The sequence below is a fragment of the Bombina bombina genome, chromosome 5 (assembly GCF_027579735.1).
Source record: "Bombina bombina isolate aBomBom1 chromosome 5, aBomBom1.pri, whole genome shotgun sequence".
Taxonomy (NCBI): Eukaryota; Metazoa; Chordata; class Amphibia; order Anura; family Bombinatoridae; genus Bombina; species Bombina bombina.
Window position 1 is genome coordinate 920,091,773 of NC_069503.1, and position 21,465 is coordinate 920,113,237.

Below are 21,465 nucleotides of genomic sequence, written 5' to 3' on the forward strand. Positions count from 1 at the left end.
GCAAAAGAGAGAGGGGGAGAGAGACAGCAAAAGAGAGAGGGGGAGAGAGAAAGCAAAAGAGAGGGGGGAGAGAGACAGCAAAAGAGAGGGGGAGAGAGACAGCAAAAGAGAGAGGGGAAGAGAGACAGCAAAAGAGAGGGGGAGAGAGACAGCAAACGAGAGAGGGGGAGAGAGACAGCAAAAGAGAGGGGGGAGAGAGACAGCAAAAGAGAGAGGAGGGAGAGAGACAGCAAAAGAGAGGGGGGAGAGAGCGCAAAAGAGAGGGGGGAGAGCGCAAAAAAGAGGGGGGAAGAGAGAGCGCAAAAGAGGGGGGAGAGAGAGCGCAAAAGAGATTGGTGGAGAGAGAGCGTAAAAGAGAGGGGGAGAGAGAGCAAAAGAGAGGGGAGAGAGAGCACAAAAGAGAGGGGGAGAGAGAGAGAGCAAAAGAGAGGGGGGAGAGAGAGCAAAAGAGAGGGGAGAGAGAGCACAAAAGAGAGGGGGAGAGAGAGAGAGCAAAAGAGAGGGGGGAGAGAGAGCGCAAAAGAGAGGGGGGAGAGAGAGCACAAAAGAGAGGGGAGAGAGGGGGGGAGAGAGTGCAAAAGAGATGGGGGGGAGAGAGAGAGAGCGCAAAAGAGATGGGGGAGAGAGAGAGCGCAAAAAAGAGGGGTTGAGAGAGAGCGCAAAAGAGAGGGGGAGAGAGAGCACAAAAGCGAGGGGGAGAGAGAGAGCGTAAAAGAGAGGGAGAGAGAGCGCAAAAGAGAGGGGGAGAGAGAGCACAAAAGTGAGGGGGGAGAGATAGCGCAAAAGAGATTGGTGGAGAGAGAGCGCAAAAGAGAGGGGGAGAGAGAGCGCAAAAGAGAGGGGAGAGAGCGCAAAAGAGAGGGGAGAGAGAGAGAGCACAAAAGAGAGGGGAGAGAGGGGGTAGAGAGCGCAAAAGAGATGGGGGGGAGAGAGAGAGAGAGCGCAAAAGAGATGGGGGAGAGAGAGAGCACAAAAGAGAGGGGTTGAGAGAGAGCACAAAAGAGAGGGGGAGAGAGAGCGCAAAAGAGAGGGGGAGAGAGCGTAAAAGAGAGGGGAGAGAGAGAGCGCAAAAGAGAGGGGGGAGAGAGAGCGCAAAAGAGAGGGGGAGAGAGCGCAAAAGAGAGGGGAGAGAGAGCTCAAAAGAGGGAGGGGGAGAGAGAGAGCAAAAGAGGGGGGAGAGAGAGCGCAAAAGAGAGGGGGGACAGAGAAAGTGCAAAAGAGAGGGGGAGAGAGCACAAAAGAGAGGGGGGAGAGAGAGAGAGCTCAAAAGAGAGGGGGGAGAGAGAAAGCTCAAAAGAGGGAGGGGAAGAGAGAGAGCAAAAGAGGGGGGAGAGAGAGCGCAAAAGAGAGGGGGGACAGAGAAAGTGCAAAAGAGAGGGGGAGAGAGCGCAAAAGAGAGGGGGGAGAGAGAGAGCTCAAAAGAGAGGGGGGAGAGAGAAAGCTCAAAAGAGAGGGGGAGAGAGAGAGCAAAACATAGGGGGGAGAGAGAGGGGGAGGGAGAGAGCGCAAGGGGTGGGACCGCTGTACTGCAAAAAATGGCCTGCGTGAACGGGCTTTAGGACTAGCGTATTAATAATGTGTTTTCAGTATAGTACAGGGTGAATTGAGTTTTCAAATTACTCTTTTTTTTGTTGCATTTTTCATGCTTTCCCAACTTTTTCAGAATTGGAGTTGTATATATATATATATATATATATATATATATAGTGTCAAATAGCCGGTAGCCCAGCACTCTAACCTCTGTACACATACAGTGACCTGGGTGCAGTCCTCAATATGCAATCATATAAGTACATGGAGAAGGAGGGCACTCACAGGATTTGAATAATTAAAACTCTTTTAATACAAAGTGCATGAAAAATGATAGTCGACACTTCGGCTCTATCCTTGAGCCTTCTTCAGGACAAATTTTAAATCTTATTACAGCTAACCTGCCGTGTTCCCAACGGAGAGAAACAACTCTCTCGGCAGGTTAGCCATAATAAGATGTAAAATTTGTCTTGAAGAAGGCTCAAGGATAGAGCCGAAACGTCGACTATCATTTTTCATGTACTTTGTATTAAAAAAAAGTAAAATTATTCAAATCCTGTGAGTGCCCTCCTTCTCCACGTACATATATATATATATATATATATATATATATATATATATATATATATATATATATATATATATATATATATATATATATATATATATATATATATAATGTATTTCTTTACCCTAGAGACGCAGCCCACATTAGTTTTTTTTATTGAAACCAGAACCTTGAAATGGCAATTAAAAGTAACAGATTTTGCCTAATTTTAAAAATTCGAAAGGGTTGTTGTGCATAAAATATGCCTTTTACTTAAATAAAATCATCTTCATATCCTGTCACTTCAAGTACGAATACATTGGCTTGCCACAAGTATAAATCTTGTTTTCTCTCATATTCAAATGACAATATATAAATATGCACTGATAGATTAATACCTGATTGATCTATATGAAGTCAGGGGAAAACCATCATGACTTCCTTCTGCCAAATGCAGTGTGCAGGGAAACAAATGTTTAGAAAGGGCTTAATATAGTGAGCAAGCAGATTTCATTATTCACCTCCCATGATAAATCCAGCACTCTGGTAGACTGAGCTCTTATTTTAAAAGGTGGGGGATTCTTTGACAGCCCATAAGAAACAAGAATGGAATTCCCTACAAAAAGTACAATTATATTTATAAATTATACATATTAAAAAAAGAAATTGCAATGTACTTTCATTTATTATTTTACAAAACTTTCCTGTAAATAAGTTTTTCTTTCAACTGCCCCCAATGAGTCAGGGTAGTGTGATCGATGTGCTGCATGTAGCAGGGTCAGATAAACTACAGCATTCTTTACTCTCAAGTATATATCTTAAAGGGACATCAGACAATGTGAGACTGCAATATGATGATGTGAAAATAATTAATTATATGTAGAACAAAAAGAAAGTTTGCAAAATAATTTCATTATTTATTTTGCTCCCTTTCTGGTAATTTAATAATGAAAATTGTCATTGGTTGCACTCTCTAGTCACTCATTTATAGCTGTCCCTAATTGGCCTAATTTAAGTTTAATTTTAATTTAAAGAAGTCAGTGAAGTTTTTTCTTTATATGTATTTACTTTTGTTGTTGTATTTAGAAGAGGAAGACGAGGAGGAAGAAGCTGCTGAAGATGAAGATTCAGAAGAGGCTCATACAGAATCATCTGGTGAAGAAGATACAACAGAAAGAACCTCTCAGACGCCACATAAAAATACTGAGCCCTCAAGTATAGCTGCAGAATCAGCATCTCAGAAACCAGTTGAAATGATTGCTTCCTCTCAGGTAATTTAGCTTATAAGAACTTCTTATTCAAATAAGGATATATATATATTAGTCTTAATGGACTGTTTCAAGAATAAAGTTCAACCCCATTTTACAAACAAGAGAAAACAGTTACCCGCATACTGTCCATAAATACATGTGTGTGTTTTTGTACCATAGTTTGTATAAATCATATAAACTCATTTTTCAAGGAAAACCCATAGTTGAGTCCACAAACGTTGATTAGGCGGGGGGGGGGGGGGGGGGGAGGTTGATGGGCACACTTCTATAATCACTTCAGGAGCCCAACATCTACAAATGTTTTTATTTTTTTTATATTTGATTGTAAATCACACTTGCACTGTTGTGATGGTCACTACCAGTACTGGCATCTTTAAAATTGGATTTTAAAAAGGGATTGCACAATCATAGGAAGCTATTTTGTTGCTAAACCATCTGAATGCATCTTTTATGTTGTTATGATGGGCAGACTCTACATCATTTTTCTCCCACTATATGGCCGCTTTGCAACTTTGACAAGTATTATTTTTGACAATATTTTTTTAATTGTTTTCCATCTTGGTGTGATCTAAAGACAAGATGGTGACTACGGAACCTCTACAATGTCTCCTTTGTCCATTTAACCCCTTAATGACCGAGGACGTGCAGGGTACGTCCTCAAAAAAAAGGCAGTTAATGCCTGAGGACGTACCCTGCACGTCCTCTGTGTGGAAAGCAGCTGGAAGCGATCCTGATCGCTTCCAGCTGCTTTCCGGTTATTGCAGTGATGCCTCGATATGGAGGCATCCTGCAATAACCTTACATGGCCTTCTGGTGCAGAGAGAGCCACTCTGTGGCCCTCTCTGCACCGGACATCGATGGCCGGTATCGTTGGTGGGTGGGAGCCGGCTTGGGAGGCGGGTGGGCGGCCATCGGTGTGTGCTGTTTAGTCAAGGGGGCGGGATCGGGGGCGGGAACGTTAGGGGGCGCGCGCGGGTGCGCGCACGTGCACGGAGGGTGGCGGGCGGGCGCGTGCACGGGCGGGAGCGGGTGGGAACCGCTACACTACGGCAAATATCTTTAATAAGAAATGCCCAAATCTTGTTTGTGCAAAAGCACAAAAAGAGATCGTGGAGGGGTGGGGGGTTGGTTTGGTGTGGGGGGAAGCTACACTACAGAAAAAATTAGTAAAAATTAAAAAAAAGCATGTTTTCTTCTAAACTGGGTACTGGCAGACAGCTGCCAGTACCATAGATGGCGCAGATTAAGTTAGAGTGGGAGGGTTATAGAGCTGTTTGGGGGGGATCAGTGAGGTTAGGGGCTAAGGGGGGATAGTACACAGCAGCATATGTAAATATGCTTTTTTTAAAACACACAAAAAAACCAAATATAGCTTTTATTTTAGTACTGGCAGACTTTCTGCCAGTACTTAAGATGGCGGGGACAATTGTGGGGTGGGGGAGGGAAGAGAGCTGTTTGGGAGGGATCAGGGGGTCTGATGTTTCAGGTGGGAGGCTGAGCTCTAGTCTAAATGTGATATTAACCCTGCAAGCTCCCTACAAGCTACCTAATTAACCCCTTCACTGCTAGCTATAATACACGTGTGATGCGCAGCGGCATTTAGCAGCCTTCTAAATACCAAAAAGCAACGCCAAAGCCATATATGTCTGCTATTTCTGAACAAAGGGGATCCCAGAGAAGCATTTACAACCATTTGTGCCATAACTGCACAAGCTGTTTGTAAATGATTTCAGTGAGAAACCTAAAATTGTGAAAAATGTTACGTTTTTTTTAATTTGATCGCATTTGGCGGTGAAATGGTGGCATGAAATATACCAAAATGGGCCTAGATCAATACTTGGGGTTGTCTACTACACTACACTAAAGCTAAAATTACCCCAAAAAGCTCCCTACATGCTCCCTAATTAACCCCTTCACTGCTGGGCATAATACACGTGTGGTGCGCAGTGGCATTTAGTGGCATTCTAATTACCAAAAAGCAACACCAAAGCCATATAAGTCTGCTATTTCTGAACAAAGGGGATCCCAGAGAACAATTTACAACCATTTGTGCCATAATTGCACAAGCTGTTTGTAAATAATTTCAGTGAGAAACCTAAAGTTTGTGAAAAAACAATTTTTTTTATTTGATCGCATTTGGCGGTGAAATGGTGGCATGAAATATACAAAAATGGGCCTAGATCAATACTTTGGGATGTCTACTAAAAAAAAATATATATATGTCAATAGATATTCAGAGATTCTTGAAAGATATTAGTGTTCTAATGTAACTAGCGCTAATTTTGAAAAAAAATGGTTTGGAAATAGCAAAGTGCTATTTGTATTTATTGCCCTATAACTTGCAAAAAAAGTAAAGAACATGTAAACATTGGGTATTTCTAAACTCAGGACAAAATTTAGAAACTATTTAGCATGGGTGTTTTTTGGTGGTTGTAGATGTGTAACAGATTTTGGGGGTCAAAGTTAGAAAAAGTGTATTTTTTTTCAATTTTTCCTCATATTTTATAATTTTTTTTATAGTAAATTATAAGATATGATGAAAATAATGGTATCTTTAGAAAGTCCATTTAATGGCGAGAAAAACGGTATATAATATGTGTGGGTACGGTAAATGAGTAAGAGGAAAATTACAGCTAAACACAAACACCGCAAAAATGTAAAAATAGCCTTGGTCCCAAACGGACAGAAAATGGAAAAGTGCTGTGGTCATTAAGGGGTTAAAGGGACAGTCTAGTCAAAAACAAACTTTCATTATTCAGATAGGGCATGTCATTTTAAACAATTTTCCAATTTACTTCTATCACCAATTCTGCTTTGTTCTCTTGGTATTCTTAGTTGAAAGCTAAATCTAGGAGGTTCATATGCTAATTTCTAAACCCTTGAAAGCCGCCTCTTAGCTCAGGGCATTTTGACATTTTTTTACCACTAGAGGGTGTTAGTTCATGTGTTTCATATAGATAAAACTGTGCTCAGGCACGTGGAGTTCCTAGGAGCCAGCACTGATTGGCTAAAATGCAAGTCTTTCAAAAGAACTGAAATAAGGGGCAGTTTGCAAAAGCTGAGATACAAAATAATCACAGAGGTAAAAGTGTATTAATATAACTGTGTTGGTTATGCAAAACTAGGGAATGAGTAATAAAGGGATTATCTATCTTTTAAAACAATAAATATTCTGGTGTAGACTGTCCCTTTAAGAGTGTTTTATACATGTGCAAGATAATACACTGTTTCCAAATAGCCTTGAAATAGTTGTAAAGATGTCCAAAATGCCATTTCAAGGACTTATCAAGTGCCTAGAGGTGTTGAATACAAAAATGTCCACAAATATAACGTAAGGTGTCACAAATTTGTTATTAACATTACATAACACTAACAATAGCATAGCCAAGCACATACTTTACAAATATATAAAAATATAGTTTAAAGACAAACATTTCTGACCTTTCTTTATGAAAATTCCTTTAAAAGGGGTTCGAAATTTAAGCTTGTTTCTCCTTCATATTAAATCAATAATACTGATAGATTATTTAGGCTATCTTAGCTTGTATTAGACCTCAAACAGGTTTTAATTCATTTTAATTTTGAAAAGCTTCTTTCTCCTAATGCTACCATCACATACATTGTTAAAAATATTCTTATAGCGATAAATAGCTTTGGGCAGCACGAGGCTATGTGCCCGATGATCAAAAACTCACCAGCATGGAGAGAAATCAAGCAAAAAATGTATGGACTTTTTTTAATCATTATATTGTAATGTATGTGCCTCTCCTATCAAATCCAGAACCATCTATAGCGGGATAAACAGTATTTGAAGGTAAATTTTGCAATTCTAAAATTATTTGAGAAACCTTACAATACTCACAAGACTTCTTAGATAAGACAGAGATCGCCACAATTCAACCCAATCGAGTACGATCAGGTTGATTGACACCCCCCTGCTGGCGGCCGATTGACTGCGAATCTGCAGGGGGCGGCGTTGCACCAGCAGCTCTTGTGAGCTGCTGTTGCAATGCTGAATACGGATAGCGCATTGCTCTCCGCATTCAGCGATGTCTGTCGGACCTGATCCGAACTGTCGGATCAGGTCCGACAGACATTTGATCATTCGGCCTCTATGTCTTCAACAAGAATAAGACCATCTATGGGCTAGATTACAAATGGAGATGTAGGCTTTTTGCTCTTGTCGATTTGTGCTCATATTGCAAGTTGAAAGTAAAATGTTTGCAGACGAGCAAAAACCCAACGCGCACTAAAAGAATATGACAACTGTGTTAACTTCTACTCCCAAGATTTTGAATTCTCCTGCTCAGATGATCTGACATGAGCATTCTTCTAGCTGCTAAATTCACTTGTGCTGTTTTCTCCAAAGAGTCAACAGTAAAAACAAAAGATTCTAGAAGAACTCACTGAATGTACAAGCCAAGGATGAGAAATAACCAATATTTAAGATAGTTCTTGTACAAAAAAATAGAGAAATGCCATCCATTTTAATTTTGTGGAAAGTCCTCTTGTGAATTTTTGGTGACCCTTTTTGTACTAGATTGTCTCCTATACTAATGTATTCTGACCAGCATTCTGGATATTCTAAAACTTGCTAAATGTTGCTCTTTGTCCTTCATCATGTTCCTTCATTGCTTCAACAGACCTACATTCTAATGATCTACTAGACTTTGCAATAGCTTCCACATCCTGCTTATTGACCAGGTCATAAATGGGATATCTGGATTTCTCTTCTACACAAATACGTGTCCATGAACCCATGATTTTCTCTTTATCTTGCTTTTGGCTTTGCTGCTTTTTTATTTTTGAACATTTAAGTATTTTCTTTCAAGATATAAAGTCAGATTGACGATTGTTATAGAGATTGACACTGTCTGCGTAATTCTCTGTAACAATCTTCAGTTGGTACCAAGTGGGAGGTGTGGGAGGCAGGTGAAGGGAGGGTTGGGGTTCCCTACACTACAGAAAAAAGGATAAACTGGGGAGAGGAAGGGATGGTGCCCTGTACTACAGAAAAATGTTTACACTACAGGAAAACAGTAATCACTTGGAGTGGGGAGGTGAGGCGGGTGAAGGGGATCCTTACACTACAGAAAATATATAAAATTAATAATAATATAAAATAAAATTTTTACAAAATCATATTATTTTACTGGCATACTGGTGTCAGAAACAAACAAGGTGGTAGACAGTGGTATGGGAGAGGGTAAGAGAGCTGTTGGGGGAGTTCAAATAGGAGGGAGGGTGAAGAAATATATAAATATATAATTGGTATCACCTGTATGCACTATCACCATCAAGGAGACAGTGGCCAGAGTGCTCTCAAATGTGAAAAGAAAAATATAAATAAGCACTCTCTGGACTTAGGTCAATGGTTAGATCCTTTAATAAAAAAGTGATGTTTCGGGACCACTCGTGCCCCGTCCTCAGACCATATATATATATATATATATATATATATATATATATATATATATATATATATATATATATATATATATATATATATATATATATATATATATATATATACATATATATAAAATTAAGCCCTAAACTGCATACTGGCATACAGGGGGTGGGAGGGTGATCCCTATACTACAGTAAAAATTAAACTTACAAGCTAACTGATTAACCACATTCCCTGCCAGGAATTTCAAAAGTGTGGCCCACAGCAGCAATTAGCGGCCTTCTAATTGCCAAAAACCAATGTAAAACCATGCATATCGGCTGTTTCTGAAAAAAAGGGGACCCCAGACAAGGTTTTACAACCATTTGTCTACCTATGTCTGCAATAGTTGTGTGTAATTATCCTTCAGATTTTGCTACTCCAGCGCATTCCACAGATGTTTTAGGCCATCTGTTGAATGTGTTTTAGAATACCGGCCCTAATAGAGTTAATGCAGCATTCTCTGCTGGAATTTGCAATAGCAATCACTAGTGCTAATGCAGGTAGTCATCTCAGACAAATAAGTTTGGGAAGTATTAAGTCTGCCATTTCTGATGTGGTGAAGAGGTTAGGAAAAAGCAGTCTAAAGTTTGCTGCTTTTTAACTTGCAGTAGCAGGCTTGGGTGAGCAACCCTGCACCATAGAGCTTTCTAAGCTGCATCATAGCCCGATAAAAAATCCTGTGTGTTGCACGTAATGCCTTACTATCACCTAGATTACGAGTTTTGTGCTAAACAGGGTGCAAAACTAATGCCAAAAAAGTTGCGTTATTTCACTCTCCATAGCGCTGCCATTACGAGTTACTGAAAAGACTCCTTGTGCGTATGGAGCGTTAAGCTCCATACCGCACAAAATCCAAGGGCTGCTTTGCACGCTTTTCCCCATAGACATCAATGGGGAGAGAGTGTTAGAAAAAAACCTAACACCTGAAGTGTGGAATGAAAAATCGCCGTAACGCAACCCCATTGATGTCTATGGGGGAAAATAAATTACGTTTAAACACCCTTAACATAAACCCCAAGTCTAAATACCCATAATCCGCCCCCCCCATATATACACATATTAACACATAAATATATATGTATAGAATCATATATATCTACTGGGAACAAACAGTTTCCATAGACCACAATGTAAAGGCACCTTTTAGTGCTGTTATTTTTTTCTACAATCCCACACCTGCTCCCTTTAGACCAGAAAAACTGCTTTTTTCAGTTATTTTATAAAAAAAATAAAGATGCTACCACTACACTACACCGCTACACTTGATTTTGGGGGCATTTTGGGGACATTTGTAAAATTAACCAGAGATCTAATCTCTGGTTAATTTTATAACTGCTACTTGCTACCGCGAGCTCATGGTAGCAATAACCAACAACTTGTAATGATTGGTTATTTTGCCCTTTTGAGGGCACACAATAAATTAACACTCCACTTGTAATCTAACCCACAATAAATACCATAGGGTAGATTTAATAAAGGTCGAGTGGACATAATTCACTGTAGTGAATCATGTCGGCTCGACCTCGCTAAATCCCGACAGTATGCGCTGTCGGCACTTAACATTGCATAAGCATTTCTGGTGAATTGCTTGTGCAATGCCGCCCCCTGCTCATTGGCGGCTCTAGGAGGGGCCGTCAATCATCCCGATCGTATCATATCGGGATGATTTCAGTCTGCCACCTAAAAGGTGGTGGAGACGTTAAGGAGCAGCGGTTTTTAACGACCGCTGCTTCTTAACTTCCGTTTCAGGCGGACCTGAAACGACAGGGCTCTGAAGCAGCATCTGCTGCTTAATAAATGGACCCCAATATATCATCTTTCAGCTTATCTCTTTGTGAATGTTAAAATATATTAATCTGAGGTAACAAATATATTAATCTGAGGTAACAAATATATTAATCTGAGGTAACAAATATATTAATCTGAGGTAACAAATATATTAATCTGAGGTAACAAATATATTAATCTGAGGTAACAAATATATTAATCTGAGGTAACCAATAGCTCAGACTCCTAAAATATAAGAATTCCATTTTAAAGTAGAATTCTGTAAGATGGCTTTGTACAGAATGCTACTTTGTTGTATTAGCTGTCTGTATTTCAGTTCACTAACACACACTTTTGTTTTGTAGCGCTGTTTGCACTAGAATATCCTTTTAAAGTTAAATCTAAATCTGTTCACAGCTTATAGAAGACTAAGGCTGCATACCAGCAGATAACATATCTTTTTTTACTTTATCTATTCTGATAAAGGGTGAGGGTGAGTCGACTGGCATTCAGCACACTTCCGAGTCTAATATTCACAGTCTGTCAGCAACAGGAACCTCAGATACCTCGTTTTACCCTAGTTGGTATAAGGGCCAAGCGCGACAAGAATCCATTCCAGACAAGGTTCAGTCGAGTGATGCTTTAAGTCAAGTAGACTCTTCAGTTTCTAAGGAATTGGCTATAAAAAAAGATCCTGAAACAACAGCACATAAAGAAAGTGCAGCAGTGACTGGTAAGGAAACCAGCACATCTGCAGAGGCTGAACAGGTCAGTAGGCACCTTGATATGGCATTTCTGTGCAATGGGAGTTATTTAGAGTTAACCATTTATTTACCAAATTTTGCATAGTGAATTTAACACAGGGAGATTTAAAATTGAAATAGACATGGAACACCCAAATTTTCTATTATGCATTTAATTAAATATTTTCTATCAAACAAAGACTGCTTTTCCACTTCCCCCACCATATATTATATTATGTATATACAAAAGAAAACTGTTTAAGTATGTGAAAAATATTTGTTGCATGAAAAAGCTTTGTAAAGCAGTCTATTATGATTGTCAGACTAACTTTTGCACAACTAGTCCATGGGATAGAAGCTCATTTTCTGATAAGGAAATACTCCACATTTGCTGGTGGATAGTGACAAACCCCACTGATAAAAAAAATCTAATTCAACACAAGCAAACTTTCTACAAAAAACAAATATATTGTAAAATATCTACATTGGTATTTTATTCCTAAATTTACATACTTTGGTATCTCCTTGCATACAACTTCTGTGTTAGATACAATAACAAAGAATGGGTTGCACTCATGGGCAATTTCTGGCCTAGACCAACTAACCCTGTGCCAAGGGCAGCCAGATTTAGGAGGAGCAGCATTGTTGAGAGTTGGTTCTGTAGCATGATGCCTCCCCACTCCTGGGCTCTCCAAGATGATCTAAATTTCTCTGCTCAGGTGAGATGATCTGAGAATGTTAGAAAAGCAAATTTTATCTTGAAAAATAATTATCTCACTATACAGAGCTCTGTATGTGAAGGACAGACTCCTACATTACAATATAAAGTCTAAAAAAAATCCAAAGATTTTGTGTGATTTCTCTCCATGGTGGCCAGTTTTTGAACATCAGGACCCAAATGTTTGCTTATTAATGTTATTACAAATCTATGACCTCTGGTTGTCTAGTGAGTTAAAATTGTTGTAGTTTACATGTTTAGGGGGTTTGGGGAGCAGCACAAAACCCAAATACACTATTGGTTGCACTTGTCAAACCCTTGCATTAACATTAACATTTTCTATTTGTTTACTTTTAATTGCATGATACAATTTTTAGGAGTTCCATGTTTTAAAAAAGTAAAATATGTCACTTGAAATAAAAATAAATGAAAATTTAATAGAATAAAACAATGTCTTAAAATGTAATGTGGTAGTTTAAACGCACCTATATTAATGTTTCAAAGAAGATTGTCATTTATCTACAGCATTAAAAATAAAACACACAAACACACAAACACACAAACACACACACATGCACACATACAGACACATGCACACATACACACATACAGACACATGCACACATACAAACATACAGACACATGCACACATACACACATACAGACACATGCACACATGCACACATACAGACATACAGACACATGCACACATACACACATACAGACACATGCACACATGCACACATACAGACACATGCACACATACAGACACATGCACACATACAGACACATACACACATACAGACACATGCACACATACAGACACATGCACACATACAGACACATACACACATACAGACACATGCACACATACATACATACAGACACATGCACACATACACACATACAGACACATGCACACATACACACATACAGACACATGCACACATACAAACATACAGACACATGCACACATACACACATACAGACACATGCACACATACAAACATACAGACACATGCACACATACACACATACAGACACATGCACACATGCACACATACAGACACATGCACACATACACACATACAGACACATGCACACATGCACACATACAGACACATGCACACATACACACATACAGACACATGCACACATGCACACATACAGACACATGCACACATACACACATACAGACACATGCACACATACAAACATACAGACACATGCACACATACACACATACAGACACATGCACACATACAAACATACAGACACATGCACACATACACACATACAGACACATGCACACATACACACATACAGACACATGCACACATGCACACATACAGACACATGCACACATACTGACACACTAGGGTAGCCAACTTTTCTTAAAAAAATATGGGAGACTTAAGAATCAACAAAATGTTACACAGGAAATCAACAAACTATTTAGAAGTTACACGCACACAAACCCAGCACCCAGAAACACCCCCCCCCCAGAAACACTCATCAAGAGGAACATTCATACACACATACACAGAAACTCACATACAAACATACACAGAAACTCTCATATACATATACAGATCTTATTTAGTTTGCAATCAGGTAGAAAAAAATGTCCATTTCAGTGTTAAAACAGCAACGCAGCCATTACGAGTCTTGTCGGTATAACTGTACCGCAAGCCTTTTAGCCTGTTCAAATCAGCCAATAGAATTTCAGTAGCTCTCATCCTATTGGCTGATTTGAATTTCCAAAATCAAATCAGCCAATAGGAATGCAAGGGACGCTATTTTGAAAAGGCTCCCTTGCATTGAAAATTCAGTATACGGTGGCGACCGTATAAAGAGGATCTCTGCGCTGGATGTCTTCAGGATGGACCGCTCCGCGCCACTGGAATGAAGATAGAAGATGCCGCCTGGATGAAGATAGAAGACACTGCCTGGATGGATGAAGATCTCGCCGCCTGGATGAAGACTTCTTGCTGCCTGGATAAGGACTCCGCCGCCTGGATGAGGATGGATGTCCGGGACTTCAAAAACTGTAAGTGGATCGTCTGGGTTTTTTTTTATTTTGGGGGGCTTTTTTATTTTTATAGGGCTATTAGATTAGAAGCAGAGGCATAACTAGAAACCACAGGGCCCAGGTGCAAGAATATAAGTGCCCCCCCCCAAAAAAAAAGTGAATTTGATACATATCTTTTCTTTTTTTTACATTTAACAGAGAAAAAAACAATGTGAATCAGATTACATCTGCAAAAGGAGGTACCCTGTGCCCACAGTCTGTGAGATGGTCTGACCCCCTATTACTGTATATAGTGACACTGTTTAACCCACCAGTACGGTGAGATGGCTGGCCTGACCCTACCCGCCCCAGTAGTTTATAAAATGACCACAGTAGTCTGTGACATGGTCCAGCCCCCCCGTACTGTATATAGTGAGTTAGTTACACAGTCTGTAATTTGCCGGTGAGATGGCTGGCCTGACCCTACCCGCCCCAGTACTTTATAAAGTGACCACAGTAGTCTGTGACATGGTCCAGCCCCCCGTACTGTATATAGTGGTACTGTATAGTGACACTGTTTACCCCCTCCCCCCATGCTGTAGTAACAAGATCTCTAATTTGCTGGTTCCACAAACACACACACACACACACACACATACATGCATAAATACACACATAGTCAAATACATACATACACACATACACACACAAACACACACACACACACACACATGCATAAATACACACACAGTCACATATATACATACACAAATACACACACACACACATAAACACCAATGGGTAAAACAGAAACACTAACCCCTGTAGCCAGAGACACTAGTGTAGCATCATGTCACACTCACATGATACCAGTGCAGGCAATGGCAGGTCAATGGTTTTTTTTTTGTTTGTTTTTTAAGCTGGGCCCTCACCCTTGGGGGCCCAGTTGCAATTGCGACCTCTGCACCCCCTGTAGTTTTGCCCCTGATTAGGTGTAATTGTTTTTATTTTGGATAATTTCATCTGTTATTTTTTGTAATTTAGTATTTTTTATTTTTTGTAATTGTAGATTTAATTTTTTTATTAGGGTTAGGTTTTTTAAATTTGTAATTTAGTTTATTTAATTTGTAATTTAGTTTATTTAATTAGTGTAATTTTAGTCAAATAGTTATTAATTTTAATTTATAGTTTAAATTTATTAATTTTTTATTTCCCAGGTAAGTTTTTAATTTTTTTAACATAGGGATCTTGTAATTTTAATATAAAGTTAGGGGGGTGATAGATTTAGGGGTTAATAGATTTATTTAGTGGCAGTGATGTGGGAGGCCAGAGGTTTAGGGGTTAATAACTTTATTTAGTGGCGGCGATGTCAGGGAGCGGCAGAATAGGGGTTAATATCTTTATTATAGTGGAGGCGATATCGGGAGTGGCAGATTAGGCGTTAATAGATTTATTTCAGTGGTGGCGATGTCAGGAGTGGCAGATTAGCGGTTAATAAATTTATGTAGGTGTTGGCAATGTCAGAGGCAGCAGATTAGGGGTGTTTAGACTTGGGGTTTATGTTAGGTTTAAATGTAATTTTTTTTTCCCCATAGACATCAATAGGGCTCCATTATGGAGCTTTTCATTCCGCAATCGCAGGTGTTAAGTTTTTTTCTAACACTTTCTCCCCATTGATGTCTATGGGGAAAGCGTGCACGAGCACATCAAAGCAGCGCTTGTATTTTGTGTGGTATGGAGCTTAAAACCCACCATATCACACGCACAAGGTGGCTTTTTCAAAACTCGTAATGGCAGCGCTATGGAGAGTGAAATAACGCAACTTTTGTTGCGTTCGTTTTGCACCCTCTATAGCGCAAAACTTGTAATCTAGGTGAATGTTTGTATTATCATTTTAAATGTACATTATTTGCAAAAACTATCATGCATTAAAAAAAAGCAACAATTACACAAACAGGAGGAATTGCGTTTCACAGTAGATCCCGCAATTGATTTCAGTATTTATTAGACGCTAATGTCTATTAATTAGTCGAAATTTAACATGTGGGAGCTTTAACTTTAAAACACACCTACAGTAGATAATGAGTTTATAGCTGACAGACGATGTATTAAAACTCAAACAACAAACGGCTAGGAGATTCCTGGATTTGTGTTTCAACCACTGTAAATTTTCCAATGAAACTTGAAACACTATTTTTTTACTGAAAAAAAACAACCCATTTATCAGTATAAAGTTTCATACCCTACAATAAAGAGGTGATTTGGGGAAGTGTTACAGATACACACGTTAAACAAAAGATGAAAATGTTTTAAAAATAAAAAAGCCAATTGCCATTGCCTTTAGAACTAGGCATTTTGGGGGCTTTAAAGTTGGTGGGAGTGGGGTATTAGAAGACCTTTGATAAATAGGCCCCTTTATCTCCATTATAAAAATACATTTGGAGTATTACATGGTGTGCCTCTTAAAGGGATATGAAAGTCAAAATTAAACTTGCATGATTCAGATAGAGCATGTAATTTTAAGACACTTTTAAATTCACTTCTATTTTCAAATGTGCTTTGTTCTCTTGGTATCCCATGTTGAAAAAGAATACACATATCCAACATTAGTGGAAGCTAGCTGCTGATTGGTGCCTGCACACATTTGTCTCTGGTGATTGGCTAACTAGATGTGTTCAGCTAGCTGTCAATGTTCCTTCAGCAAAGGATAACAAGGGAATGAAGCAAATTTGAGAATAGAAGTTGATTAAAATTGTATGTTTTATGCAAATCACAAAATACATTTTTGGTATTTCCTGTTCCTTTAAACATGAAACCCAAAAAATGTATTTCATGATTTAGGTAGAACGTATAATTTTAAACAACTTTCCAATTTACTTCTATTATCAAATTTGCTTCATTCTATTGGTATCATTTGTTGAAGGAGCAGCAATGCACTACTGGTTTCTAACTGAACACATGGGGGAGCCAATGACAATTGGTATATATATGCAGCAACCAATCAGCAGCTAGAAAATAGGTTCTTTGCTGCTCTTGAGCTTACCTAGATAAACCTTTCGGCAAAGGATAACTAAAGAAGTAAGCAAATTAAATAATAGAAGTAAATTGGAAAGTTGTTTAAAATGGAATGTTCTATCTAAATCATGAATGTCTAATTATGACTTTACTATCCCTTTAATAATACACTGTTCTCCCAAAGTATGTTTATACCAGTACAGTATGCATAACATTTGTCCAACTATGTGCTTTTTTTAAAGATAGATACGTAGAGAAAACAATGAACTGCTCACCCTCAATTATGTGATCACCACCAATTCTAAAAATGTAGAGCTTCAGAACTAATCTATCAGCAGACAGCAGCATAATGGTACAGAAGCTCAGCACGCCTCTGTTATCTACTTCCAGCGTTGACCTCTGCAGTCTGCACATCAGCTACTCCTGAAGCTATAGAGTAACTTGCAGACTGTGAAAATTATTATAGTAGAGCCTCACACTTCCCATGCTCCGTTCCTTCCTCTCTAAGCTGTGCACACCTTTGAAAGCCATGTGTGCACTAGCTTGGTGAAGAGAAAGCACGGGAGATTGAGGCTCAGGAAGCAGCATAATACGGGAGCTGGAAGAGACAGAAAAAATGTGTTTAAATACGGGAGAACCCAGGAAATATAGGAGAGTTGGTAACCCTAAGGCATACACATGCGCACATACAGACACACGCACATATACAGATACACAAAAGCACACACCCACAGAAACACACTAGTGCACGTACAGACACGCACACACACGCACATGCGCACATATAGACACACACATACGGAAACATTCACACATACAGACGCACATACGCACACAGGCACACATATGTGCACATACAGACACTCAGACACACACATGCACACATACAGACACAAGCACATACAGACACAAGCACATACGGAAACATTCACATATACAGACACACATGCGCACACACATGCACACACATGTGCACATACAGACACTCCACACACATGTGCACATACAAACACTCAGACACACACATGCACACATACAGATACACGCACATACAGACACGCACACATACGGAAACATTCACATATACAGACACACATGCGCACACATATAGAAACATTAACACATACAGATCCACAAGCACATACACACACACATTCATAAGGGCGTTTACACACACAGAAACACAATATTTATATGTATACATATGTATATATATATATATATATATATGTGTTTTTTTTAAATAAAAGAAGAATATATATATACTGTAAATATATATATATATATATATATATATATATATATATATATATGTGTGTGTGTGTGTGTGTGTGTGTGTGTTTGTGTGTGCATAGAACAGTTTGCCCTATTCCATTATTGACATATTCAATTTTAAATTTGAATTAAAAAAAAACACTGTGAACATGTAACACAGTGTCCATCTGTTGATGTGTATGGCATACATTTGTATCGCTATGGTGAAGCATATTTCTTATTCCCTCACAGGAGTTAGCGTTGTGCATATGTGTACTGGCATTATTTATCATACTGCATCATCTCTGGAATCAGATTCAGTACATGGTATTTACTATCATGGGTAGGAAATATTTTGTTTTATGCATTTACTAATTCCTCATATATCTGCAAATCATCATCTTTCTAATTAGTTTCAAAACTATAATTGATTCATTATACTAAAACCCCAAACAAATCCATTCTGCTTACAAAATAATTATATTGCAATCATTGTATTTATGATCAAATATGCTGTGAATTTCATAAAGTAGTGTACATGCCTAATTGTACAAAAGTTCTGTGAATAAAACATAGGACAATTCATGCTCCACAGATTGTACTGTTATAAATATCCCATATTCTGTGCGTAAACAAAATGCTGAATGTTTGTTAACGAATTCAGCAAAGCCTGTTATATGCATAAGGTTATCCTAAGAATGAATTAAAAGGATAAAAAAGTTAATGCAACGAGCGTTTAAAAATCTATGCTTTAGCCCCAGCTTACTATTTACAGCACAGACTGTTATGAACCTTTAAAAGGAACAGTAAACTCAAGATATGTCATACATTTAAAAAGAGCACTATTTAAACTAGTCCGGAGGGAAAAAGATACTGGTGCAATCAATGTTAAAGAGAGGAAATAATCCAAACTTTCTACTCGACCACTACAATTTCTTACTTCAGTGACGACTAGTGAAAATTATTAGCCCAGTGCACGAATAATGTCCCTTTAAGCTTACACTTCACAAGAATAAGTGGTTATACTCAATAGGCCTTTTGGTTTCTTATTTCTAATCAGACATACACCCACACACATATATATTCAAACACAATCACACACATGTACTCACAAACATACATGCACACAAGTAAACATACACAAACACACACACATATACTGTATATTCAAACATAATCCCACACATGGGGACCGATTTATTAAAGTGCAGATGGACATGATACAATGTAGTGTATCATGTCTGCCGCACATCGATAAATGCCGACAGCATATGCTGTCGGCATTTATCATTGCTTAAGCAGTTCTGGTGAACTGCTTGTGCAATGCCGCCCCCTGCAGATTTGCGGCCAATCAGCCCGATCGTATAGGATGGGGCGGATTGAAGACCGCAACCTCAGAGGCTTTAGACTGCTGCTTCGTAACTACTGTTTCCGGCGAGCCTGAAGGCTCGCTCAGAAACAGGGGCATCAAGCTCCATTCAGAGCTTGATAATTCGGCCCCAATTACTCACAAACATACTCATACATGCACACGAGCACACATAAACACATATATTCACACACAATCATACACACATATACTCACACACTCATACATGCATGCAAACATACACAAACACATACACATACAGTATATATTCAGACACAATCATACACAAATATACTCACAAACACAATCCTACTTGCACACAAGCTCACATACACAAACACTCACACATATATTTATACACAAATATACATATACTCATACACACATAGATGCCCTCAAGCACACATACACAAACACACACACATATTCACACACATATACTCATACACACACTCTTACACACACACAAATAAATATACATATACACACACTCATTTACACTTATACACAAACATACTTGTAAACACAAAAATATACATAAACATAACCACACACATTCTAATTCTCACAAACTAAAACACTCACTCATTACCATACAGTCACAGGCACATACATACTGTCACACATATACTTGCACACACTTAAACACACATATACTCACACACAAAAACACATACTCACACACTACAAACATATATTGAGTTTGAGGAAAAAATAATGCTATATATACTATAAAAAAGATACACTATATATATTTTGACTTTTGTAATATTGAAGCACTGGGATGAATGAATGAGTTAGAAGGAGCCAGTGAAATTAAGCTTATTTCACTCTTTGGGAAGCATCAGTATGATGTTGTAAGTTGTCACTTAGATCATAAGAAAAAGGCTATTTGCCAAGAATGATTCATTGAGATCATATTGAGCAAAGGAGCCCAGTACACAAAAAGCAATGATTGTATTTTACATAAGAACCTCCTGTTACTGTACTGAAAAGCAAACAATATGGATGTTTTTCAATTTAGAGGTGTGGTTCTCCATTACATACCTCTGAACATTTTCTCTTGATCCCTAGGATCAAGAGGCTAAGGGCTGAGTCAGGTTGATTCAAAGATTGAGTCTGGACAGTCCAAAGACAGAGTTGACTGGTCACACAGAAGGCGTCTAGGTGGTAAATATTAGTAATTTATACACAGGGGCCTATTTATGAATGTGCGAGCGGACATGATCCGATATTGCAGATAAATGCTGACAGCATACGCTCTCGGTATTTATCACTGCACCTGCAGATTTGGGGTGTCAATCAACCCGATCGTATTCGATCGGGTTGATTTCTGGTGATCGCTGTCCGCCTCCTCAGAGCAGGCGGACAGGTTATGGAGCAGCAGTCTATAGACCGCTACTTCATAACTTGTGTTTCCGTTCGGAGCTTGATAATTCGGCCCCACAGTATCAGCAGTGTAAAGGTGTTGCAAACCAAGTTCTGAGAACTGACTTGTCAATTTAAAATTTTACCTCTAAAATAAAATGGCAAGAAACAAACAAGAAACTTTTTCTGTATAAGTCTCTCTAAAGCAGGACGATCACTTCTAATACCAGGGTTCCATTTCTTTTACTAGAGCTTCACTAGAATCTTCACCCCCAGCTACATACAGTCCAAATCCGTTTATATGTAGTGCACGAGTGTGTGGGGTTTCTATGATGAATTTGACTATGCTCACATGTAAAAGCGGTGGAGACAGGCATAAGCTATTACAGAAACAGGAACTCTATTGGCTCTATAGACTTA

The 21,465-nt window shown here is 38.8% G+C and overlaps 1 protein-coding gene across 2 annotated transcripts in view; it reads left to right on the plus strand.

Annotated features, from left to right (window-relative positions):
* TRIM55 (tripartite motif containing 55) overlaps nt 1–21,465 on the plus strand; it is a 203,933-nt gene that overhangs the window by 137,555 nt on the left and 44,913 nt on the right. The window contains exons 8-9 of one of the 2 annotated variants that reach the window (XM_053715085.1): nt 3,164–3,348; nt 11,054–11,335. In XM_053715085.1, the coding sequence (XP_053571060.1) occupies nt 3,164–3,348; nt 11,054–11,335 (467 nt within the window). The remainder of the gene's footprint in view (nt 1–3,163; nt 3,349–11,053; nt 11,336–21,465) is intronic. The other variant, XM_053715086.1, reaches the window with a different exon arrangement.